We start from the raw sequence: 22,180 nt of genomic DNA, 5'->3' as shown, positions 1-22,180 counted from the left end.
TCTCGTTGTTCAATTCCCACTTATGAGTGAGAACATGCAATGTTTGGTTTTCTGATCTTGTGATAGTTTGCTGAGAATGATGGTTTCCAGCTTCATCCATGTCCCTGCAAAGGAAGTGAACTCATCCTTTTTTATGGCTTCATAGTATTCCATGGTGCCACATTTTCTTAATCCAGTCTATCACTGATGGACATTTGGGTTGGTTCCAAGTCTTTGCTATTGTGAATAGTGCCTCAATAATTTTTTTTTTTGAAATGGAGTCTCGCTCTGTCGCCCAGGCAGTGCAGTGGCGCTATCTCACCTCACTGCAACCTCCGCCTCCTGGGTTCAAGGGATTCTCCTGCCTCAGTCTCCCGAGTAGCTGGGACTCCAGGCGCGTGCCACCACATCTGGCTAATTTTTTGTGTTTTTAGTAGAGACAGTTTCACCGTGTTAGCCAGGATGGTCTTGATCTCCTGACCTCGTGATCTGCCCACCTTGGCCTCCCAAAGTGCTGGGATTACAGGTATAAGCCACCATGCCTGGCCCTCTTTTCTTTTTATGAATTACCCAGTCTCAGGTATTTCTTTATAGCATTGTAAGAACCGACTAATACAGTACCACATACACAGGTATAGGAGTTCAATGGTTGGAATGATTATCTCCAGGCTGAGATAATCAGAAACAGTTTGACCTTTCTCTGTCATGTGTTCCATCCTCTTCCTGCCTATGAATGGGTTCTTGACTATTTAGTAGAATTTTTAGTGTTAGATGATCCACTTTATCTGGTGCTGGAGATACCCTGCCCAAGGTTTTCTTCAAGCTCCTCCTCAGTTCTTCAAGTTACCCCTTCAGTTTTGATGATATGTTTTAGTTTTTTAGAAGAATGTCCATCCACTTTAGGGTCAGCTTCTACCAAGTGCTAGGCTTTCTCTCACACCTGTGACTTGTGACCAAAGAAAGTGTTTTGTCACCAGCCATGGTTACTTAGCATTAGTCTGTAATTCAAGAAGGTGCCAATAAAGCAGGGATGGTGTATTAGTCAGGGTTTTCCAGAGAAGTAGAACCAATGGGGATGGATAGATAGATAGATAGGTAGTTGAGAGGGAATTTAATATGGAAATTGACTGGGGATTATGAAGGCTGAGAAGTACTATCATATGCTGTCTGTAAGCTGGAGACCCAGAGAAGCCAGTGGTGTAGCTCAGTCCGGGGTTGAAGGCCGGAGAACCTAGTGAGTTGGAGTAGCACCGATGGAAGTCCCAGAGTCCAGAGAGTAGAGAACCTACAGTTCTGATGTCCAAGAGCAGGAGAAGGGTATCCCAGATGCAGAAGAGAGCAAGAATTTGCCTTTCTTCTGCCTTTTTGTTATGTCCAGACGCTCAACTGATTGGATGGTGCCCACTCACATTGGGTGGGGGCTGATCTTTAGTTCACTGATTGAAATGCCAATCTCTTCCAGAAACACCCTCATAGACATATTCAGAAATAGTGCTTTACCAGCTATCTGGGTATCCCTCAACCCAGCTGAGGAGATACCTAAAATTAACCATCACAGATGGGAAATACTTTTTTCTTTGTAGAACTGCTGATGCACTGATAAAGTATTGAGAGCTGTATATGAATAAGAAGCCAAGTAACGTTAGTTTGGCTTTTTTTTTTTTTTTCTTTTAAGGGAGGAAGAAAATACTTAAGAGGCCAAGTGAAGGAAATTTTTTTAAAGATAAGAAAATGTTGGCAGAAATGGAAGAGGCGTTAGAGAGAGAGGGAATTGACTAAATGCTGTAGTCTCAGCTGGGCAGTTTTTGAGTTGGGATAAACTTACAAAACAGCTCTTTCCGTTGGGGGCTGAAAGATGCAGGCATGTGGGTCTGGGTCCTGGCACAGGATAAGCAGAGGCTAGGTGTAGTCATATCACACCATCATGGTTGTCACACGTGGTACCATTTAGGCCATGGTGACAGGTCAATTCGGGCAAGTAAGATACATTATGGGTGGTATCTCCAGAGCTCTGATATAATATGCAGCATGCAGTGGGTGCTAAGTAAATATTTGTTAAATGATGAGTGAGTATCAGAATAAGGTTTAGTAGGGTCAGGTAGTCCCAAGATGAGCAATGTTTCAAGGAACTCTCTAGGGAAACATTAACTATATTAGGAGCCTCTACAGACTAAAATCTTTGCCGCTGCACAAACTTTGGTGGAGACATCTTAGTGGTGAAACCTATTCTGTTTTAAAGGATGCAAGTAAAGACCAGACTGGGCCTGCTGAGGATGAGGATGCCTTAAAATCCATTTAGAAACCTGTAAGTCTTGGGGTGGGAGTCAGGAGGACATGGAACTCTGCTGGAAACAGATCCTTCTCTTAGACTTGAGGTTCTGCTGGGAAAATTGTTCTGTCTTACTTAGGGACTTCACTGATTTAGTCTTGGGGTAGAGTGCCCCCTTCCGTGGCATCAGAATTCTTAAATCATATGACTAACTTATGTTCTTAGACTGGGTCATGACTCATGGTTGTGGGATTCTATCAGAAAAGGGAAGAAAATGAGATGGGGAAATGGAGAAAAAGATAAAGCTTCATTCACTTAGTTCATACAACAAATATTGAGTGATTTTGGTGTGCATTGGATTAGAATAAGGTTTACAAAAATAAGACACTAGACTTCAAAGAATGTAATTTACTGGAAGAGACTGACATGTAAATAAACACTGTAGGGAGATAGGAGCAATAATTTAAGTATGTACAAAGTCTTTGATGCCATAGTGGAGGGAGTGATTATTCAGAATGGGGAAGGGAAGCTGGTCAGGGAGGGTCTCTGGGTCTTGTCACAAGTGGCATTCACCAGGTGGACAGGTAGGTATAGGATCAGGAAAGGGGAGGCATCTCTAGCAAAGTGAACTGAATATGCAGGGTTTAGAAGTGTGGAACATATGTTAGAGGAACTAGGGAAAAAATTCAGAATGGTTGGAGGATGAAATGCTATTCTGTGTGGAATGCAAGAGGAGTGATGGTAGTGGTAAGATGTAACATTGGAGAGGTGGGTAGAGGGCAGATTAATAAAGGTCTGTGTGTCATGCCTACTAAAGATGGGGAGCATTCAGAACAGTGGGTTAGGGCATGAACTAGAAGGAAGAGATTTAGGTAGGGAGGCTGGTTAGTGGCGCAGGTGATAGATGATGTGAGCCTTAGAATGGCAATGAGAATGGAGAGGATAGGATGAGTTTTAGAAATATTTAGCATAGATAGTCAGAATTTGCTGAACTACTGCATGTGGGATGTGTGCAAAGATGATTTTTAGGTTTCTGTTTAACCCTACCCCAGTCAAACCTGTTCATCCCCCTGAATGGCAGTGCCATGAGCTGAAATGGAGAGAATTCAGGAAAGGAGCAAGTTCGATGGGAATGGTGATAGTGGAGGAGAAGGAGCCAGAGCTCAGTTTTGGACAGAATTTAAGAGATGAGAGAAGATAGACACAGGGAAATCCTGGAAGAATATTTTTCTCTTCTGCTTTGTGTCCTCAGCAAAATTGTAAACTTAAGAGCAAGAATTATGTTTCTATTTATTCTCTATCATCCACTGGGCTGGCATAATGTTGAACTTCCTCAGGAAGAGTAAAGAGCTCGTCAGGTACTTGTTTCATGGACAGAAGTAGGGATGGTGTGCCAGGTCCGACCCACAGATCCTGGCCAAACGACGGATGAAAGAATACACTCAGACACAGGTATCCAGTGAAAAAGCGGGCTAGGGGACCAGGCTGCTCACAGACCCTGAGGAGGGTGTTGTAGCAACCGCGGCCCTGACAAGCCAGAGCTGTGGGTATTTATTCAGTACAGATTTAATAGCAAAGGCTTTGAGTCAACACACTTGTGAGTAATTAACATAGTCCCCAACCCCCCTTCCTCGAGAGAGCAGTCCTGCTGGCAGATGATTAAAGGCCAGGTTCCGAGGCTTAAGTAAACTAACTTACCTAGATCCGTTTCTTTACATCCCCTTACATCTCCCAGATAAGAGAATCTGGCTGCCTCCAGCCAAATCCTTTTCTGAAGCTTTTGTAAAACCTCCCGACCTTCCATGAAGGTTTGCATCTTTTTACAATTTTTCCCACTACCCTGACGGATCTCCTACAATGGTAAGAGAAAACACTTGGACATTTGAAATATAGCATGATTGAGCTGATATATACTCAGCTGACAGTGACAGGAATAGGCAGATTTTGATCTAAGGTCACTTGTATTTGTTGCTTTTGGCTGATTTCTAGTTTTATGTATATTTTAGATTGTCTTGAAAGATATACAAAATCCTAGATTGCCTCCAGGAGAGGAGCTAGGTAGCTGAGGGTCAAAAATGGGAGGGAAACTTACTTTTCACTGTTAGCCTTTCTATAGCTATTGAATTTATACCATTAAAATGTAGTGTCTAGTCTGAAATTATCTGAAAAATGTTTTCTGGAGTCAGTAGTTATTTTCCTACTTTAAATTGACTTTTATGTATTTCTGGTTTTTTTTTTTTTTTTTGAGACGGAGTCTCGCTCTGTCGCCCAGGCTGGAGTGCAGTGGCGCAATCTCGGCTCACTGCAAGCTCCGTCTCCCGGGTTCACGCCATTCTCCTGCCTCAGCCTCTCCGAGTAGCTGGGACTACAGGTGCCCGCCACCACGCCTGGCTAATTTTTTGTATTTTTGGTAGAGACGGGGTTTCACCGTGGTCTCGATCTCCTGACCTCGTGATCCGCCCGCCTCAGCCTCCCGAAGTGCTGGGATTACAAGCGTGAGCCACCACGCCTGGCCTGTATTTCTGTTTTTTTTTTTTTTTTTAAGGATTTGCTTGTTATATTTTTCCAGTCCTTTAATTTCGCTCTTAAATGTGTAAAAAAATCTTTAATATTTTAAATTAAAAAACAGAGGATAACATATCCATTGTGGTAGGCTGAAAAAGCTCCCCACCCCCAAAGAGATCAGGTCCTAATCCCTGGAACCTATATATGTTCCTTATTTGGAAAAAGAGTTCTTGCAGGTATGAATAAATTAAGGTTCTTGAGATGGGGAGTTATTAAGATGGCTCCTAAATGCAATCACCTGTATCCTTGTAAGAGGGATTTAGAGGGAGATTTGACATACACAGAAGAAGAGAAGGCAATGTGAGGATGGAGCAGAGACAGCATTGAAGATGCTGGCCTTGAAGACTGGATGATGAGACTGCAAACTAAGGAATGCTGGTAGCCATTAAAAGTTGGAAGGCAAGGAATGGATTCTTCCCTAGATCCACTGGAGGAAGCATGGCCTTCCTGCTACCTTGATTTTGGCTTAGTGATACTCAGATTTCTGGCTTTAGAACTGTGAAACAGTACATTTATTATTTATTTTTATTTTTTATTTTTTGAGACGGAGTCTTGCTCTGTCGCCAGGCTGGAGTGCAGTGGTGCAATCTCGGCTCACTGCAATCTCCGCCTTCTGGGTTCAATTGATTCTTATTTATGTTTTAAGTACTTTGTTATGGCAGCCTCAGGAAACAATACACTTACATACGTGCTTACTCTCTTTATCCCATTTTCTTACATCAGCACACAGAGTGACAGTCACTGTCCTAAATTTGGTATGATTCCTTTCTGCTCAGCGTTGTTTGTATATTTTGAAAATGAAGTTTATTAATACCAATATATGTAGATGTATTTCATGTATTTTAACTCCATGGAATTTGATTGTATAGATTTATGACAACATATTAGTTCTAAGGCCAGGAGCGGTGGCTCATGCCTGTAATCCCAGCACTTTGGGAGGCTGGGGCGAGCGGATCACTTGAGGTCAGGAGTTCAAGACCAGCCTGGCCAACATAGTGAAACCCCGTCTCTACTAAAACATACAAAAACTAGCCAGGTGTGGTGGTAGGCACCTGTAGTCCCAGCTACTCAGGAGGCTGAAGCAGGAGAATCGCTTGAACCCAGGAGGCAGAGGTTGCAGTGAGCCGAGATCACCCACTGCACTCTAGCCTGGGCGACAGAGTGGGACTCCATCTCAAAAAAAAAAAAAAATATATATATATATATATATCTATACACACACACACACACACAGACACACACGTATATTTATTCTGTTGATGGACTTCTAGATTGTTTCCTTGTGTAATACAACAAGGCAATGAACATTCTAATACCAGTATGCTTGTGTATTTGTGAGAGAGTTTCTTTAGGCTATGTACAAGGGAAATTATTGGATCTTAGGATATGACTTCTTTGTACAAAAATACTGCCAAGTTGGTTTCTAAAGGGATTGAACTGATCTGTACATTCACCAGCAATATATGAAAGTTGCTTGTCTTTATATCTTCTCTAGCACTTGTTGTTAACTGAATTTTTGACTTTTGCCAGTCGTAGAAGAATGAAATGAATATCAGGCTTTTTCCTGGATACCAGTGAGATTGAACATCTTTATCTTCTCCAATTATGTGACTTGTCATTTCACTATTGTATATATTATCATAAAGACTTTGTCAAGTTTAATTTCTTCTTAAAATAGAACACCTATGAAATGCCAAGTACTTTTTTTTAAAGTTTTATTATGAAAATTTTTAAATTTTTAGAAAAGTAGAAGTAATAGCAGTGGTTAGTACATTTGAGTTGCTATCACAAAATACTACAGGCTGAGTAATTTATAAACAATAGAAATTTATTTTCTACAGTTATGGAGGCCAGGAAGTCTGTGATTAAGGCCCTGACAGATATAGTATCTGGTGAGGGCACTGCTTTTTGGTTCATAGATGGTGCCTTCTTGCTGTCCTCACATAGTTGAAGGGGCAAAAGAGCTACTTTGGGCCTATTTTATAAGGGTGTTAATTCCATTCCGAAGGGACCTAATCACCTCTCAAAAGGCCCCGCCTCCTGATACTGTCACTTTGAGGATTAGGATTTCAACATACGAATTTGGGGACATGCACCAACATTCATACCACAGCAGATAGTACAGTGAAAACCCGTATAATCAAATGTTGATAGCACTTTGCTATTATTTGATATATATTTTTCAGCTCAGTCATTTTGAAGTAGATTATAAATATAACACATTTTGCAACATTTCATATTGCATCTCTACAATATATGGAAATTCTATATAACAAAAATACGTTCATATCATTGAATATCTAGTCCATATTTAAATATTCCCAAGTGTTCCCAGTATGTCTTTTATAACTTTTTAAAACTTAGGATTCAGCGAGGTTTGTGTTTGGCCGTTACTTGATTTTATTTAAAAATCTCCTGTTTTGGGTTGGGCGCGGTGGCTCACGCCTATAATCCGAGCACTTTGGGAGGCCGAGGCGGGTGGATCATGAGGTCAGGAGATCGAGATCATCCTGGCCAACATAGTGAAACCCCATCTCTACTAAAAATGCAAAAATTAGCTGGGCGTGCTGGTGTGCACCTATAATCCCAGCTACTCGGGAGGCTGAGGCAGGAGAATCGCTTTAACCAGGGAGTTGGAGGTTGCAGTGAGCCGAGATTGCGCCCCTGCACTCCAGCCTGGTGACAGAGCAAGACTCCATCTCAAAAAAATAAATAAATATCCCCTGCTTTCTACTTATAGCATTGTAAGAATAAAGGCTTGTTTGTAAAGTAGGGCATTTGTTTTGTAGAATGTTCCTTGTTCTGGATTTGTCTGTCTTGTGGTTAGCTTTTTTTTTTTTTCCAACTTTTAAGTTCAAGAGTATATGTGCAGGATGTGCCGGTTCGTTACATAGGTAAACGTGTGCCATGGTGGTTTGCTGCGCACATCATCCCATCACCTAGGTATTAAGCCCAGTATCCACTAGCTGTTCTTCCTGATGCTCTCCCTCCCCAACCATCCCCCCAAGCTGCCCCCCCACCCCACCCCCACCCCCGGCTGACAGGCTCCAGTGTGTGTTGTTGCCCTCCATGGGCCCATGTGTTCTCATCATTCAGCTCCCACTTATAAGCGAGAACATGCAGTGTTTGTTTTTCTGATCCTTCATTAGTTTGCTAAGGATAATGGCGTCTAGCTCCTTCCATGTCCCTACAAAGGACATGATCTTGTTCCTTTTGTGGTTAGCTTTTTTCTCTACCCCCTGCATTTTCTGTGAAATGGAAGTTGGATCTAAGTTTGATAAGATCCAGGTTAAACAATTTTAGCAAGAATGCCTCACAGGTAACCTGTGTACTTCATAGTGTATCACATCAGGAGGCATATAATGTCTGTCTCGTAATTAATGATGCTAATAACTTTGGCCACCTGGTTGAGGTAGTGACACACCAGACCTTTACATTATGTTTTTCCTTTTTATGCTGGTAACTAACCTGAGGGGTGATATTTTAGCACCATGTGAATGTCCAGTTCTTCAGTAATCCTTCACTTAGACACATTAGCATTTATAGGTGTCCCTTTCCTGAATCAGCTATTCTATAAGGGTTTTTAGAGTGGTGATTTTTCTATTTCTCTGATTTCTTTTTCATTTTTAGCTGGCAGTCTTCTATAAAGATCTGTCCCTTATTAGCTGGGGCTATTTGGTTACCTCGACATATGGTTTCTATTGAAAATGCAGGATAAGTGCTTAATGCTTTTTATTTAATCGCTAATATTTAGAATAAAGAATTGGTATAATAATATCCGGTGGTATCAACTGCATTCTCTCTCCACGCGTGCCTCTCAGAAGCACCATTTTGGACTCATGGATTTTTATATATTTAGTATGTTATAGTCCTAACCATTATTCCGCTTGATACTGAAAAACTTACACATTTGGTCAGTGGGAGCTATTTCAAAGCCAGCTCCTATCTGCTTTTAGCATAACTTTACTAATCTTTGAAGACTTTCTTGTTTTCTAGCATATATCCTGGTATGATTTGTGAATTCCTAGCCTGAGACCTGAAATCGGCCATTTCTCCAAGATGCAGTGGTTTCTTTTAGCGGGAAAAGAAAAAAGTGGTTTTTATTTAGAAACCAAAATTTGAGTGCACATGATGCTTCTTGCTACTTGAGTGTCCCTGCTTCTAAGCCTTTTTATGGAACAGAACTAGGAAACATGTTCTTTAAAAAATCATGAAGGTGTTTATAGGCTAAGTTGCTTTGAACCAACCCTTTGCCAAAAATAACTAAAAGAGCTAAACAAAAAGTGTAACTATTTGAAATCACTGAAAGCCACCAGGGCAGTGAGAAATTGCAAAATCAAGATCTCAGCAAAGAGGGAAGCTCAGTTACATGAACCCAATCATTTGGGACTACCTTCCCCCTAAAGAGATCCTCTAATTCCTAATGCAGTGGCTGACAAATAGAATTTGAGTAGAGTTTTTGACAAACCCTGTGGTTGTGGAGTATAAAAATTGGAGTTCATGGCCAGGCATGGTGGCTCACACCTGTAATCCCAGCACTTTGGGAGGCCAAGGTGGGCAGATCCCCTGAGGTCAGTTGTTAGAGACCAGCCTGGCCAACATGATAAAACCCCGTGCCTACTAAGAATACAAAAAGCAGCTGGGCGTGGTGGTAGGCATCTATAGTTCCAGCTACTCGGGAGGCTGAGGCAGGAGAATTGCTTGAACCTGGGAGGCAGAGGTTGCAGTGAGCCGAGATGGCGCCACTGCACTCCAGCCTGGGTGACAGAGAGAGACTCCATCTCAAAAAAAAAAAAAAAAAAAAAAATTGGAGTTCATAAGCAGATATTCAGGGCTTTTGGTTGGGACTCTGAAAGAATACCCCTTAGCAATAATAGTGACCTGGAAATAGACTGGCTTTCACAGAGACTGAAGACCAGTTTCAAATAATCTCTATCCCCTGATAGGATTAATTAAGATTAGTTAAGAACCAATTGCCAGGACACTTAAGCTGTATGTTTGCCGGAAGCAAATGTAATTCCTCTTTGGAAGAAGACAATATCACTCAGAAACTTAAATTATCCTGCAGCTTTTCATATATAGTCATTTCTCAGTATCTGAGGAGGATTGGTTCCAGGGTCCCTCCGCCCATACCAAAATCCATGGCTGCTCAAGTACTTGATTTAAAAAGAAAAAGGTAATATTTGCATATAACCTATGTACATCCTCCTGTGTACTTTAATCTCTAGATTACTTATAATACCTAATACAATGTAAATGCTCTGTAAATAGTTGTTACACTGTATTTAGGGAATAATGATGGGAAAAGTCTACATGTTCCATACAGATGCAGCCAACCATTTGTTTTTTTTTAATATTTTTGAGCTGTAGTTGGTTGAATCCACACATGTAGAACCCATGGATATAGAGGGCTGACTGTACAATATTGAGAATTCCATTCTTAAAAAATAAGTAAATGCCTTTTATTTATTACCATTTATATGATTACAAATATTATCTCCCAGTTTGTAACATTTTACTTTCTTAATGGAGTCATGATGAATAAAAATTCTTAATTTCAATATAGATAAAAATAACAAGCCTTTTCCTTTTAGTGGTTATTGCCTTTGTGTCTTGTTTAAGAACTCCTTCTCTAACCTGAAATCATAAATGTATTCTCCTATACTGTCTTCTTAAAGCACCACAGTTTTGCATTCCATATGTCTTCAGTCCACTTAGAATGAATTTCAGTGAAGGATGGAACAGGAATTCAATCATTTTGTTTTCTATTTGTCTTAAGCTGTCTCTCAGCATTATTTGTGGAAAATAACCTCTTAATGGTGTTAGTTTCCTTTGCCTAGTTTGGCATATAATAGACCTCTATGAATGAATTTGAATAAAGGATAATATTTTGGTAGTGTGAAACTCTTTCTATAGGTTCCTTGTGGTTTTCAAATATATTGTCTAATTTACTAGTTGGTTTTTTATTCTGTACACCTTACGTTCTGTTTTACTTAATTATAAGGGCCTCTCATTTACTACTGAAATCCTATCGGCACTAAATAAATATTTGTCGAATTTTCTTTACATCTGTTTTAAATTTCCTTTTATTGTAGTGGTCTTTACAGTTATGAGACTTGCTTGATACATTTTCTTGAGCTCTTTGTCTTAGACTGTGTTTCTTAACTCTAACATAACATTATAGTCACTTGAAGAGATTTTAAATGCTACCTGTCGTTTGGGCTGTACCCCGGCCCAGTTAAAGTAGTATTTTTAAAGTTTCCCAGTTGACTGTTGTGTAGTTCAGGTTGAGAAGCACTGGTCAGAGACCTGACTGGGTACTTTTGGTTCTTCAGATTTCTCTTAGGTACGTTTTTCTTTTTTTGCAAAGCCCCTTTTGATTTTACAATTGTTTAAAAGGAATTTCTCTTTTTGACAGATTTTATGAAACTTTTACTCTTTGACATTTAGAAACATACACAGAAAGTTTCTGAAGATTGTTACATAAGTGTTATTTATGGCTGAAATTTTTTGTCCTATCACATCTTGTATTCCGTGCAATCAAATTCAACAGATATTTATTATCCTTTGTGCCAGGCATTATGCAAGGGCTTGGTGAATAAGAGAAGGTCTTTGACTTTCTGGAGCTTATAGTCTATACTTGTAAGTAATCATAAGTATAATGAGCTCTCCAAAAGAGGTGGGGGTATAGGGTTCTGTGCAGTTGTACTGCCTGGAGGGTTGAACCTATTCTGTGAGTCAGGGAATGTCCCCCTGAAGTAACATTTAAGCTGAGACTTTAAGAACAAGTTCAGAAAACACGTTCTTTAGATAAACTGGACTTTTTCAAAATTAAAAACTTTTGTGTTTCAAAGGACATTATCGGGAAAAGACTTTCTTGAATGGGAGAAAATATTTGCAAATCATGTATTAATAAAGGGTCTACTACTATCAGAGGATATAAAGAACTCATACAACCCAACAAACAGACAACTCAATTAAAAAATGAACAGAAGATACGAATAAACAATTCTCCAGAGGAGTTATACAAATGACCAACAAGCACAGGAAAAGATGTCCAACTTCGGCCAGGCGCAGTGGCTCACACCTTTAATCCCAGCACTTTGGGAGGCTGAGGCAGGTGGATTACCAGAGGTCAGGAGTTCTAGACAAGCCTGGCCAACGTGGTGAAATCCCGTCTCTACTGAAAATGCAAAAATTAGCCAGTTGTGGTGGTGAGCACCTGTAATCCCAGCTACTTGGGAGGCTGAGGCAGGAGAATCACTTGAACGCTGGAGGCAGAGGTTGCAGTGCACTGAGATTGTGCCATTGTACTCCAGCCTGGCCAACAAGAGCGAAACTCCATCTCAAAAAAAAAAAAAAAGTCCAACTTCACTGGGCATTAAGAAAATGTAAATCAAAACAGTGAGATACCACTTCACACTCAGCAGACAGCTATCATAAAAAAATTAGAAAATAACAGGTATTGGTGAGATGTGGTAGAAATGGTAACCAAAAGGTGTAAACAACCCAGACGTCCATTAACAGCTGAATGGATAAACGAGTTGTGTTATACACATATTAAGGAATAATATCCAGCCATAAAAAGGACTGAAGTACTGATACATGCTGCAACATGGAGGCACCTTGAAAACATCATGTTAAATAAATACAATAAAAGAAACCAGAAACGAAAAGTTAACACATTGTGTGATTCCTTTCATATTCAGAATAAGCAATCCCATAGAGATAGAAAGCAAATTAGTGGTTGCCAGGGAACTGGGGAGGGGGAGATAGAAAGAGATTATTTAAAGGGTATAGGGAGGTGGTGGTTGTATGACATTGTAAATGCACTAAATGCCAGTGAATTGTACACTTTAAAATGGTTAATTATATAAATTTCACTTCCAAAAAATGTGCATAAACCTGATTAGATTTTTAAAACTTGTATGACCATACAGTTTTAAGTGCCTAAGTATTTCTTCTGAGTGGAGTTGGTCAACCTAAATAACAAGCAGAGAGAGGTTCCCTAGATGAAAATGATGGTTATTTGGCAACAGCATTGCAGTGGGAATGTACTTGCCATGGTAAACTGTGTATATATTCAAGGACGTAAAGGAAGACAAAGATTTTTAAAGGGAAAAGGAGGACTTTGTAATTGTTTTGAAATGATTATGATTGGCTACAGAGGTCAATAACAAGAGTGATGCCAGTCCAAGGTTGGACAGGCAGTTGCTGGGCAGATGTCCTTGCGGAAGTATTTTTTGTGTAATATTGCAGTGCCTTTGAGCAAGCAAGGCTGTGGTTTTTGCAGAGTCTTTTGTGATAGGTTTTGTTTAGGTATACAAGTGTGAGAACCCTCTTAGCCTTTCCAGCTCTATATGTCAGATTTTTTAATACACTAGTGACTTCATTTTGATTCTGACAACTTTCACAAATTATTACAATTGTTGTTGCATAACAAATATTTTACAGATTTTGTTCAATATTAAACATTAAAAATGAAATTTATTGGAAATACATCTTCTAATGGTACAGACTTTTAAAAAATGCCATTTAGTCTGTATGTCCATAGATGACTGCTACATGAATGAATGCTACAAAGGTTCAGCATAAATTCTGTTCCTATTTTATGATTTATTAGACTCAAGTGCTGAGAAACCTTGTTGATGTAATAAAATGGTAATGGAAGGAGTTTAGTTATAGCAGTGTCACTCAGTTTTTTGAGCTTCTGAGTCATGTACTAAAAAGCACATAGTAATTTAACATAAAATTGACTTTTAATGATTAATTGACTCATAACTCAGGTTTTCCTTCAGTATTTTTGAAATGTGAAGAATTGGAAAACAGTTCACTTGCATAACAATCTGGTAATCATTAGAGTAATTTACTACTTTCTCAACACCTCCACCAGCATTTCCAGTCCACCCTATGTTTAGTGCTTCAGAAATTTTTGCCTGTCAGGGAACTACCATGTTAATAAGAGACAAAGGTTAGGGGAATGTTTGTCTTTTGTAAAATGGAAAAGCATTATTGTTAAAGGGAAAAAGGGAAAGATGAGTTCTCATGACACAGGCAGAGTAGTTTTTGAAATGATTACCTGTGAAAGATGAAAATTTTCTGATGCTCTTAAAGCTAACTGTGCACTTGGACCTCTTCAAATCTTTGTGTACCTAGACAGTACCATACTCTTTCCAAGGTTTTATATAAAGTGCTGCTTATAGCCTGCCCTCAGCTACGAATCTTTGAATAACTTGAAACTCCTGTGCACTGTGAATAAAAAAAGGTGAAATTAAAAAAAAGTAAAATTTGACCCTAAAGCTGTCTTTGAAAATGGCTTTTTAAAAAAAATTTTGTGTCTGTAATAAATGTGGAGTTAATACAAAATTCTTAAATTAGATTGAGTTAGGAGTTTTGGCTTTTCTCATTCCTTTTCTAAAAATTTTCCCAGGTCAATGAGTGGTCATTGAAGATAAGAAAGGAAATGAGAGTTGTTGACAGGCAAATAAGGGGTAAGTTATCATTTTATGTCTTCTATTTTTCACCATCTTGGTATATTTTGCTTCAGTTCGTAAAAATAAACTGCATTTATATATCATAAGACATAGTTTATTCCTATATCAGTTATTTATAGCTGTCTGACTGATTTTGCTTTTTAATTCTGTAATCAGTATTAAAAAAGATAATGAGTTAGAAGACACTTTATATTTTGGAAGAGCAAAAGAAACCTCTTGCTACTTATAAAGAAATGCCTTTTATGGAATTCAAATTAAATAAATTATACATAAGTAAGAAATACAATTCCATTGTCACTGCTCTATTTATCTTAGCATGACTGTAAATTGAGGACAGTATGTTTATAAATAAAGTTGATTTTTTTCGTTTAGTACCATTTAAGGTGATTTGCAAAGGGATGGTAATATTTAAAACTTTTAAGGTTTCTAACACTTTCATGATTGGAGAAGAGTTAATATCATAAAGGTATCCCAGTATCACTTTCTTTAAAAAGAATTGGAGAGGGAAATTCCACTCCCATCCACGAAGGAGTAATTGCTTTTCAACTTGCATTCTCATCGTAAATAAAAATTTGGACAAAGCAAGAGAGAAAAAAACTGGACAAAAATCTGTGAAACAGCTGTTTCCAAACATTGGACAGCTGGCAGTACCGGGTTGTGATCACTGAGAGAATAGAAACAAAGACAGAGAGCCTTAATATGACCCTGTCATTCTGCTTGGAGATACTTTCTGGATTATAACCCATGGAAGGACATTCCAGGCACAGCATAGTGGTTTCACTGGGTTGAGAATAGAGATAAGGGTTCAGGGAATGGCTGGAATTTGTGAGGCAGAGTATCAGAGAGAAGGGAAATATTCAGAGAAAGAACTTCAAATGTCTCAATAGGATCCATTGGAGTCTTTGGCTGAATACTAAGCTGTGCATGCTTAGAGTGAAATTTCAAGAGACTGGGCAAAGAACAATTACTAGGAAGAGAACAACTACCAGGAAGCTGTAAGCTGAATAATTCCTAGAGCTAATAAAGGATTGAGAAGTGGTTGAGCTCTGATCAGACACAGAAAAGAGACTTTGTTGAACCTCTGGGATGTTCAGTAGAGACCTCAGAAGAGTCACACCTTAATAATAAGGATCAGGTAGGTAGTCCTAGAAAAAAGGCTACCACAAGCCCATACCAACCAACCAACAAGACTTAAAAGACCTGAAGGCTGATTTGCAGGTAATTTGACTACCTGCCAAAGTAAAGATTAACACTCTAAGGGAAGACTACAACATTCAGACACCCAACAATGAAACATATACAGTGGCCAGCATCCAATGAGATACTATTATGAAGAAGCAGGAAAATGTGACCCGGAAACAGGAGAAAAGCCAGGTGTAATAGAAATAGATTAAAAAAAAAACCCAAAACCCCCACAAAAAAACAGATGATTGAATTCGCAGTCAAGGATTTTTAAGCAGCTATTATATGTTGAGATTAAAGGATAACTTAAACATAAGGAGGAGATAAATTCAAAATACAGAAAAGAACAAAATGGAATTTCTAGAGTCCAAAGATCTGAAATGAAGTGAAATTAAATGAAGAATCACTGAATGGGTTTAACAGCAAATTAGACACTACAGAAAACAAGATCAGTGAAATTGAAGATATACAAAATACAAAATGTTCAAATGAACATTTCCTTTGAGTATCCTGTCAGCAACCCAAATATTTCAGATTTTGGATTTTGGATTTTCTGATTAGGGATACACAACTGGTATGATGCAAACATTCCAAAATCTAAAGCCTGAAAGACATTTGGTCCCAAGCATTTTGGATAAGAGATATTCAACCTGTAATACAAATTATCCAAACTGTAGTACAGACAGAAAAAAGAAAAAAAAAAAAACACAGAGCTTCTAATATCAAATGAGCTAACGTGTGTAATTTGAGTCTCAGGAGGAGAGGGGTCAGGAAGGATCATATGAAATTGTAGCTGAATGTTTTTCAAACATGATGAAAACTGTTAAGCTTGCAGATCCAAGGAACTCATCTCCAAATCGAATAAACACAAAACCATACAAAGGCAAAGCATAATCAAATTACTGAAAACCGAAAAGATAACCCCCCAGAAAGACAAATATAGGTCCAATAAACAGTGATAAGAATGATTTTAAAATTCTTATCAGAAACAATGCAAACTAGAATATCTTTCATATGGTGAGAAAAAACCCACAAAACAACCCCATGTTATCCTAGACTTAAGTCCAATGAAAATAACATTCATAGGTGAAGGTGAAGTAAAGATATTTTCAAACAAAAGCCAGAAAGAATTTGTTGCCAATACAATAAATGTTAAAAGAAGTTGTAGGCTGAAGAAAAATCATACCAGATACAAACTTGGGTTTATATGAAGGAATAAAGCATACTGGAAATGGTAAATATGTAAGTAAATAGAAATTATTTTTTCCTCTTAAGAATGTTTTTAACTTAACTGACTCTTGAAAGTAAAAATAATGATGTATTGTGGGGCTTGTAACATGTAGAGGTAAAATGTATGACAATGATAATAATTGATCAGTGTCAAAAATAAATGTTAGAAACTTTGTAAGTTTCATTAGTGTCTCACAGCCTTGCATATTCCTTTTTTGTGCTATGCTCACTGTAATTCTTCTCACATCCATAGCTCATTTTGCCTTTTAAATGATGATCTTCAAGCCCAATATCTTTCATATATGTTGCCTGTTATTTGTCATTAATAGTAATTTATTAATTTACTCTAACATGATATCGGAAAAAGATCATGGATTTTGGAGTCTTAACATTACCAGGTTTAAACTCTGATTATCACCTGTCCTTAATAAACTTCTTTGAATCTCATAGAATTGTTGTGACAGTTAAATCTGTGAATATATGTAAAGTGTTTAGGACAGTACCTGGCATACAGTAGAGACTTCACTAGTTGATGGTGATATCAAAAAAGGGGATGGGGCACTTTGATAAAGTGTGACTATGAAGTAATGTGATTGCTTTAAATGTTACTTGTGAAAGCATATGAGGATTTATCACAGAAACACTATCAGGATCTTTCAGTTGGTTTTATATTAGCAGTCAAAGTGAATGGATTTAAAAAGAAATACTAGTGTAAAAATGAGCAACTGCAAAATGAATTTATGTTCTCAGAAGTCAAGCTATTGGCTATGCTTATTGGGGGGGAATGGTGGATTAAAGGTGACGTAAGGGGGCCTTGTGGCATGTTGGTAATCTGTTTCTTGATCTAGGCCCTGGTTACATGAGCGTGTTTAATTTGTGAAAATGTATATAGCTGTACAGTTATGTTTACTTTTCTGTATATATGTTATACTTAAATAACAAGTTAAGGAAAAATAATAGCAACTTAAAGCAAAATATAACTATAGGGAGTTCTCAGCTTCTCATGGAAGATTTATGGTAGTCCACATTTTTAGCTTTCAGTCAAATATAACACATTTTGAACACTCATTATAGGCAATAATTGGAATGAATTTAGGTAATTCATTTCATCTGCTCCTCAAATGAAAATAGTCAGCTTGGGTGAGCATTCATGACTATAAAGGTAGTTATACACATGTAAAAATGCAGAAAAGTAGAAAGTTAAAATCACCCTGAAGTTCGACCACTTAGAGATAACCACCACAAACACTTTGGTGATCATCCTTTTCCAGATATATTTCTGTTTTTGTATTTATACCCAAACGTTTGTTTATAAGTGAGTCATACTAGTCTTGCTGCTGATTTTTATCTATTTTTATTGTAAAATTTACATAAAATAAAGCTGACCATTTTAACCATTTTTAAGTGTACAGTTCAGTGGCATTAGGTGTATTCATAATGTTTTGCAACCATCACCACTATCCATCTCCAGATCTTTTTCCTCATCCATACTGAAACTCTGTACCTATTAAACAATAACTTCCTATTTCTCCCTACCCCCAGCCCCCGGTAACCACTATTCTACTTTCTGTATCTAAGTATTTGACGATTCTAAGTACCTCATATAAGTAGAATCAAATAATTTTTGTCTTTTTGTGTCTGGCTTATTTCACTTAACATAATGTTTTTAAGGATCATCCATGTTGTAGCAGGTATCAGAATTTCATTCCTTTTTAAGGCTGAGTAATATTCCATTGTCTGTATATACCATATTTTATTTATACACTCATCTGCTGATGGACATTTAGATTGTTTCCACCTTTTGGCTATTGTGAATAATGCTCCTATGAAGATGGATGTACAGATATCTGTTTTGCTTTCAATTCTTTTCAGTACTTTTGCATACATAAACAAAAGTAGCATTATTGGATCAAATAATTGTATCTTTAATTTTGGGGGGAACCATTTACTGTTTTCCATGGCAGCTGTGCCATCTTACATTCCTGTCACCAGGAGCTAGGCTACTCAAAAGTAACTGTATATATGAGGGAATGTAGAAGTCACTGTGCCTGCCCAGGGAATGGTACAGCCTCATAAAATATCTCAGAAGATCTTGAGTTTATACCTTGTGCTGATCTTTACCACAGACACCCTATGCCAATTTTAAAAAACAAAAAAGAAAACAAAACCAAACCTGATGAGCCCTGGGGAATCAACATCTGATCTCCAGAGTTACCACATTAGAAGATTCCAACATTTAGTTTTCAACAACAGTAAAATCATAAGGCATACAAAGAAACAGGAAAATATGGCCTACTCAAAGCAGGAAGAAGTAAGTCACCAGAAACTGTTGCTGAGAAAGACTAGATGGCAGATTTGCTAAACAAAGACTTAAAGCAAGTATCTTACAGATGTGCAAAGAACTAAAGAAAGAGGTAGATTAAGTTAAAAAGTGTGAACAAAATGGAAATAATGGAAAGCTAGAAAACAAGAAACCCCGAAATTCTGGAGCTGAAAAGTACAATAACTGAAGTGAAAACCTTACTAGAATGATTCAAAAGCATATTTGAGCAGGTAAAATAAAGAATCAGCAGACTTCAAAATAGAACAATTGAAATTATCAAGTCTAAGGAACAGAAAGAAAAAATGAGACTGGGTGCAATGACTAACGCCTATAATCCCAATGCTTTGGGAGGCTGAGGCAAGCGTGTTGCTTGAGGCCAGGAGTTTGAGACCAGCCTGGGCAACATGGCAAAACCTCATCTCTACAAAAAATAAAAACAAAAATTAGCCAGGTGTGGTGGTACATGCCTGTAGTCCTACCTACCCAGGAGGTTGAGGCTGTAGTAAGCCATGATCATGCTACTGCACTCCAGCTTGGGCAACAGAGCAAGACCCTGTCTATTGAAAAAAAAGAAAAAGAAAAAAAAATGAGCAGAGCCTAAGAGACCTGTCAGACATCATCAAGTAGACCAACATGCATTGTGGAAATTTTAGGAGAAGAGAGAGGTGCAGAAAGATTATTTGAAGAAATAATGGCTGAAAACTTCCTAGATTTGATGAAAGATAGGAATATAAACATCCAAGAAGTTCAGTGACCTCCAGGTAGGATAAACTCAAGTGAGATCTTGCCAAGAAAGACACATTATAATCAAACTGTAGAAAGCCATAGACAATGAGAGAATCTTAAAAGGAGCAAGAGAGAAACATCTTGTCACATACAAAGGATCCTCGTAAGATTTTAGAAGATTTCTCATCTGAAACATTAGAGGGCAGAAAGCCGTGGATTCAATACTGAAAGAAAAGGCCTATCAACCAAAATTTTATGTCTAGCAAAACTGTCAGATAAACAAAAGCCATGGGAGTTTATTACAGCTAGACCTGACTTGCAAGAGGTAATAAAGGGAGTCCTTCAGGTTGAAATGAAAGGACATTATACAGTAACTTGACGATGTATGAAGAAATAAGTATCTCCATTAAAGGTAGATTCATGGACAATTAGAAAGGTTTATAACTCTACTTTTTGTATTCTACATGATTTAAGAGACATGAATAAGAAATAAAAGGTAGTCTGTTTTTGGACACATAGGGCCTAAATGTAACATCGTAACATCAGTAACTGAACTGGGATAGAGACAGAGTTTTATGAGAGCATAGTTTTCTTACTGCTTTTGAAATTAAGCTCATGCAGGCTGGGCGCGGTGGCTTATGCCTGTAATCCCTGCACTTTGGGAGGCCGAGGTGGGCGGATCACCTAAGGCCAGGAGTTCGAGACCAGACTGACCAACATGGTGAAACCCCATTTCTACTAAAAATACAAAAATTAGCTGGGCGTGTGGTGCGCGCCTGTAATCCCAACTACTGTGGAGGCTGAGGCAGGAGAATTGCTTGAACCTGGGGGCCGGAGGTTGCAGTGAGCTGAGATCATGATGCCACTGCACTCTAGCCTGAGTGATAAAGTGAGACTCAAAAAAAAAAGAAGCTCATGCAAATTCACATTAGAGTGTTATAAATTTAGGATGTTAAGCATAATCCTTGTGGTATCCACAAAGAAAATGGCTATACAAAAGGAAATAAGAAGGGAATTAAAACATTTCATTAACCAAAAAAATCAAGTAAACACACAAGAAAACATTAATGCAGGAAATAAGGGACAAAATAGCTATGACATACAGAAAATTGGCAGAAGAAAATTTGTCCTTATCAATATCAATTCCTTTTTTTTTGGAGATAGGGTCTTACCCTGTCACCCAGCTGGAGTGCAGTGGTGTGACACGGCTCACTGCAGCCTCGACCTCCTGGGCTCTAGCAATCCTCCCATCTCAGCCTGCCAAGTACCTGGGACTATAGATGCATGCCACTGCACCAGCTAATTTTTGTATTTTTTGTAGAGACAGGGTTTCATCATGTTGCCTAGGCTAGTCTGGAACTCCTGGACTCAACAATCCTCCTGCCTTGGCCTCCCAAAGTGCTAGGATTACAGGCATGAGCCACTGTGCCCAGCCCACAGTAATTACTTTGAATGTAAATGGATTTAAAGTCTCTAATCAAATTGGCAGAATGGATTTTACAAAACATAATCTTATATTTAAAAACATATATACTGTCTACAAGAGTGAGACTTTAGATCCAAAAACACAAATAGATTGAAAGCAAAAGGGTGGAAAAAGATATTTTATGGCCATAGTAAATAAAAGACAGCAGGGACGGCTATGTTATTATCAGATAAAATAGATTTTAAATAAAAAAAGATTATATGAGACAAAGGACATTATATATTAAAGATTAAATATAGCAAGAAGATAATACAAGTGTACATATTTTTGTATACAATAACAGACTGTCAAAACATATGCAGCAAAAGTGGACAGAATTGAAGAGAGAAATAGTTCTTCCATAATAGACAATACTGCACTGTCAACAATGGGTATATCAACTAGATAGGAATTAGGTAGGAAAACAGGGGGCTTGAAGAATGAAGGCAGAGTGCAGTGGTTCACACCTGTAATCCTAGCACTTTGGGAGGCCCAGGCAGTTGGATCACCTGATGTCAGGAGTTTGAGACCAGCCTGGCCAACATGGCGAAACCCCGTCTCTACTAAAAATACAAAAATTAGCTGGGTGTCATGGTGTGTGCCTGTAATCCCAGGTACGGGATGCTGAGGTAGGAGAATTGCTTGAACCTGGGAGGCGGAGGATGCAGTGAGCTGAGATTATGCCACCACAGTGCAGCCTGGGAGACGGAGTGAGACTCCATCTCAAAAAAAAAAAAAAAATGAAATAAAGCAATTGGATCTAAAGATATATACAGAATACTACCCAACAACAAAATACACATTCTTCTCACATATACACAAGACATTCTTTAGGATAGACCATATGTTAGACTGTAAATCAAATCTCAGTCAAATTTAAAAGATATATAAGGTATCTTCTCTGACCACAACAGGATGAAATTAGAAATCAGTAACAGAAAGAATAC

The 22,180-nt window shown here is 38.2% G+C and overlaps 1 protein-coding gene across 2 annotated transcripts in view; it reads left to right on the top strand.

Annotated features, from left to right (window-relative positions):
- The window catches only part of LOC116483250 (charged multivesicular body protein 3), a 116,590-nt gene that overhangs the window by 64,206 nt on the left and 30,204 nt on the right, over positions 1–22,180 (top strand). For both annotated transcript variants that reach the window (XM_058428294.1, XM_032177116.2), the window contains one exon: positions 14,244–14,304. In XM_058428294.1, the coding sequence (XP_058284277.1) occupies positions 14,244–14,304 (61 nt within the window). The remainder of the gene's footprint in view (positions 1–14,243; positions 14,305–22,180) is intronic.

The sequence above is a fragment of the Hylobates moloch genome, unplaced genomic scaffold, assembly GCF_009828535.3.
Source record: "Hylobates moloch isolate HMO894 unplaced genomic scaffold, HMol_V3 SCAFFOLD_15, whole genome shotgun sequence".
NCBI classification, from domain to species: Eukaryota; Metazoa; Chordata; class Mammalia; order Primates; family Hylobatidae; genus Hylobates; species Hylobates moloch.
This window is presented reverse-complemented; position numbering and strand designations above follow the sequence as displayed.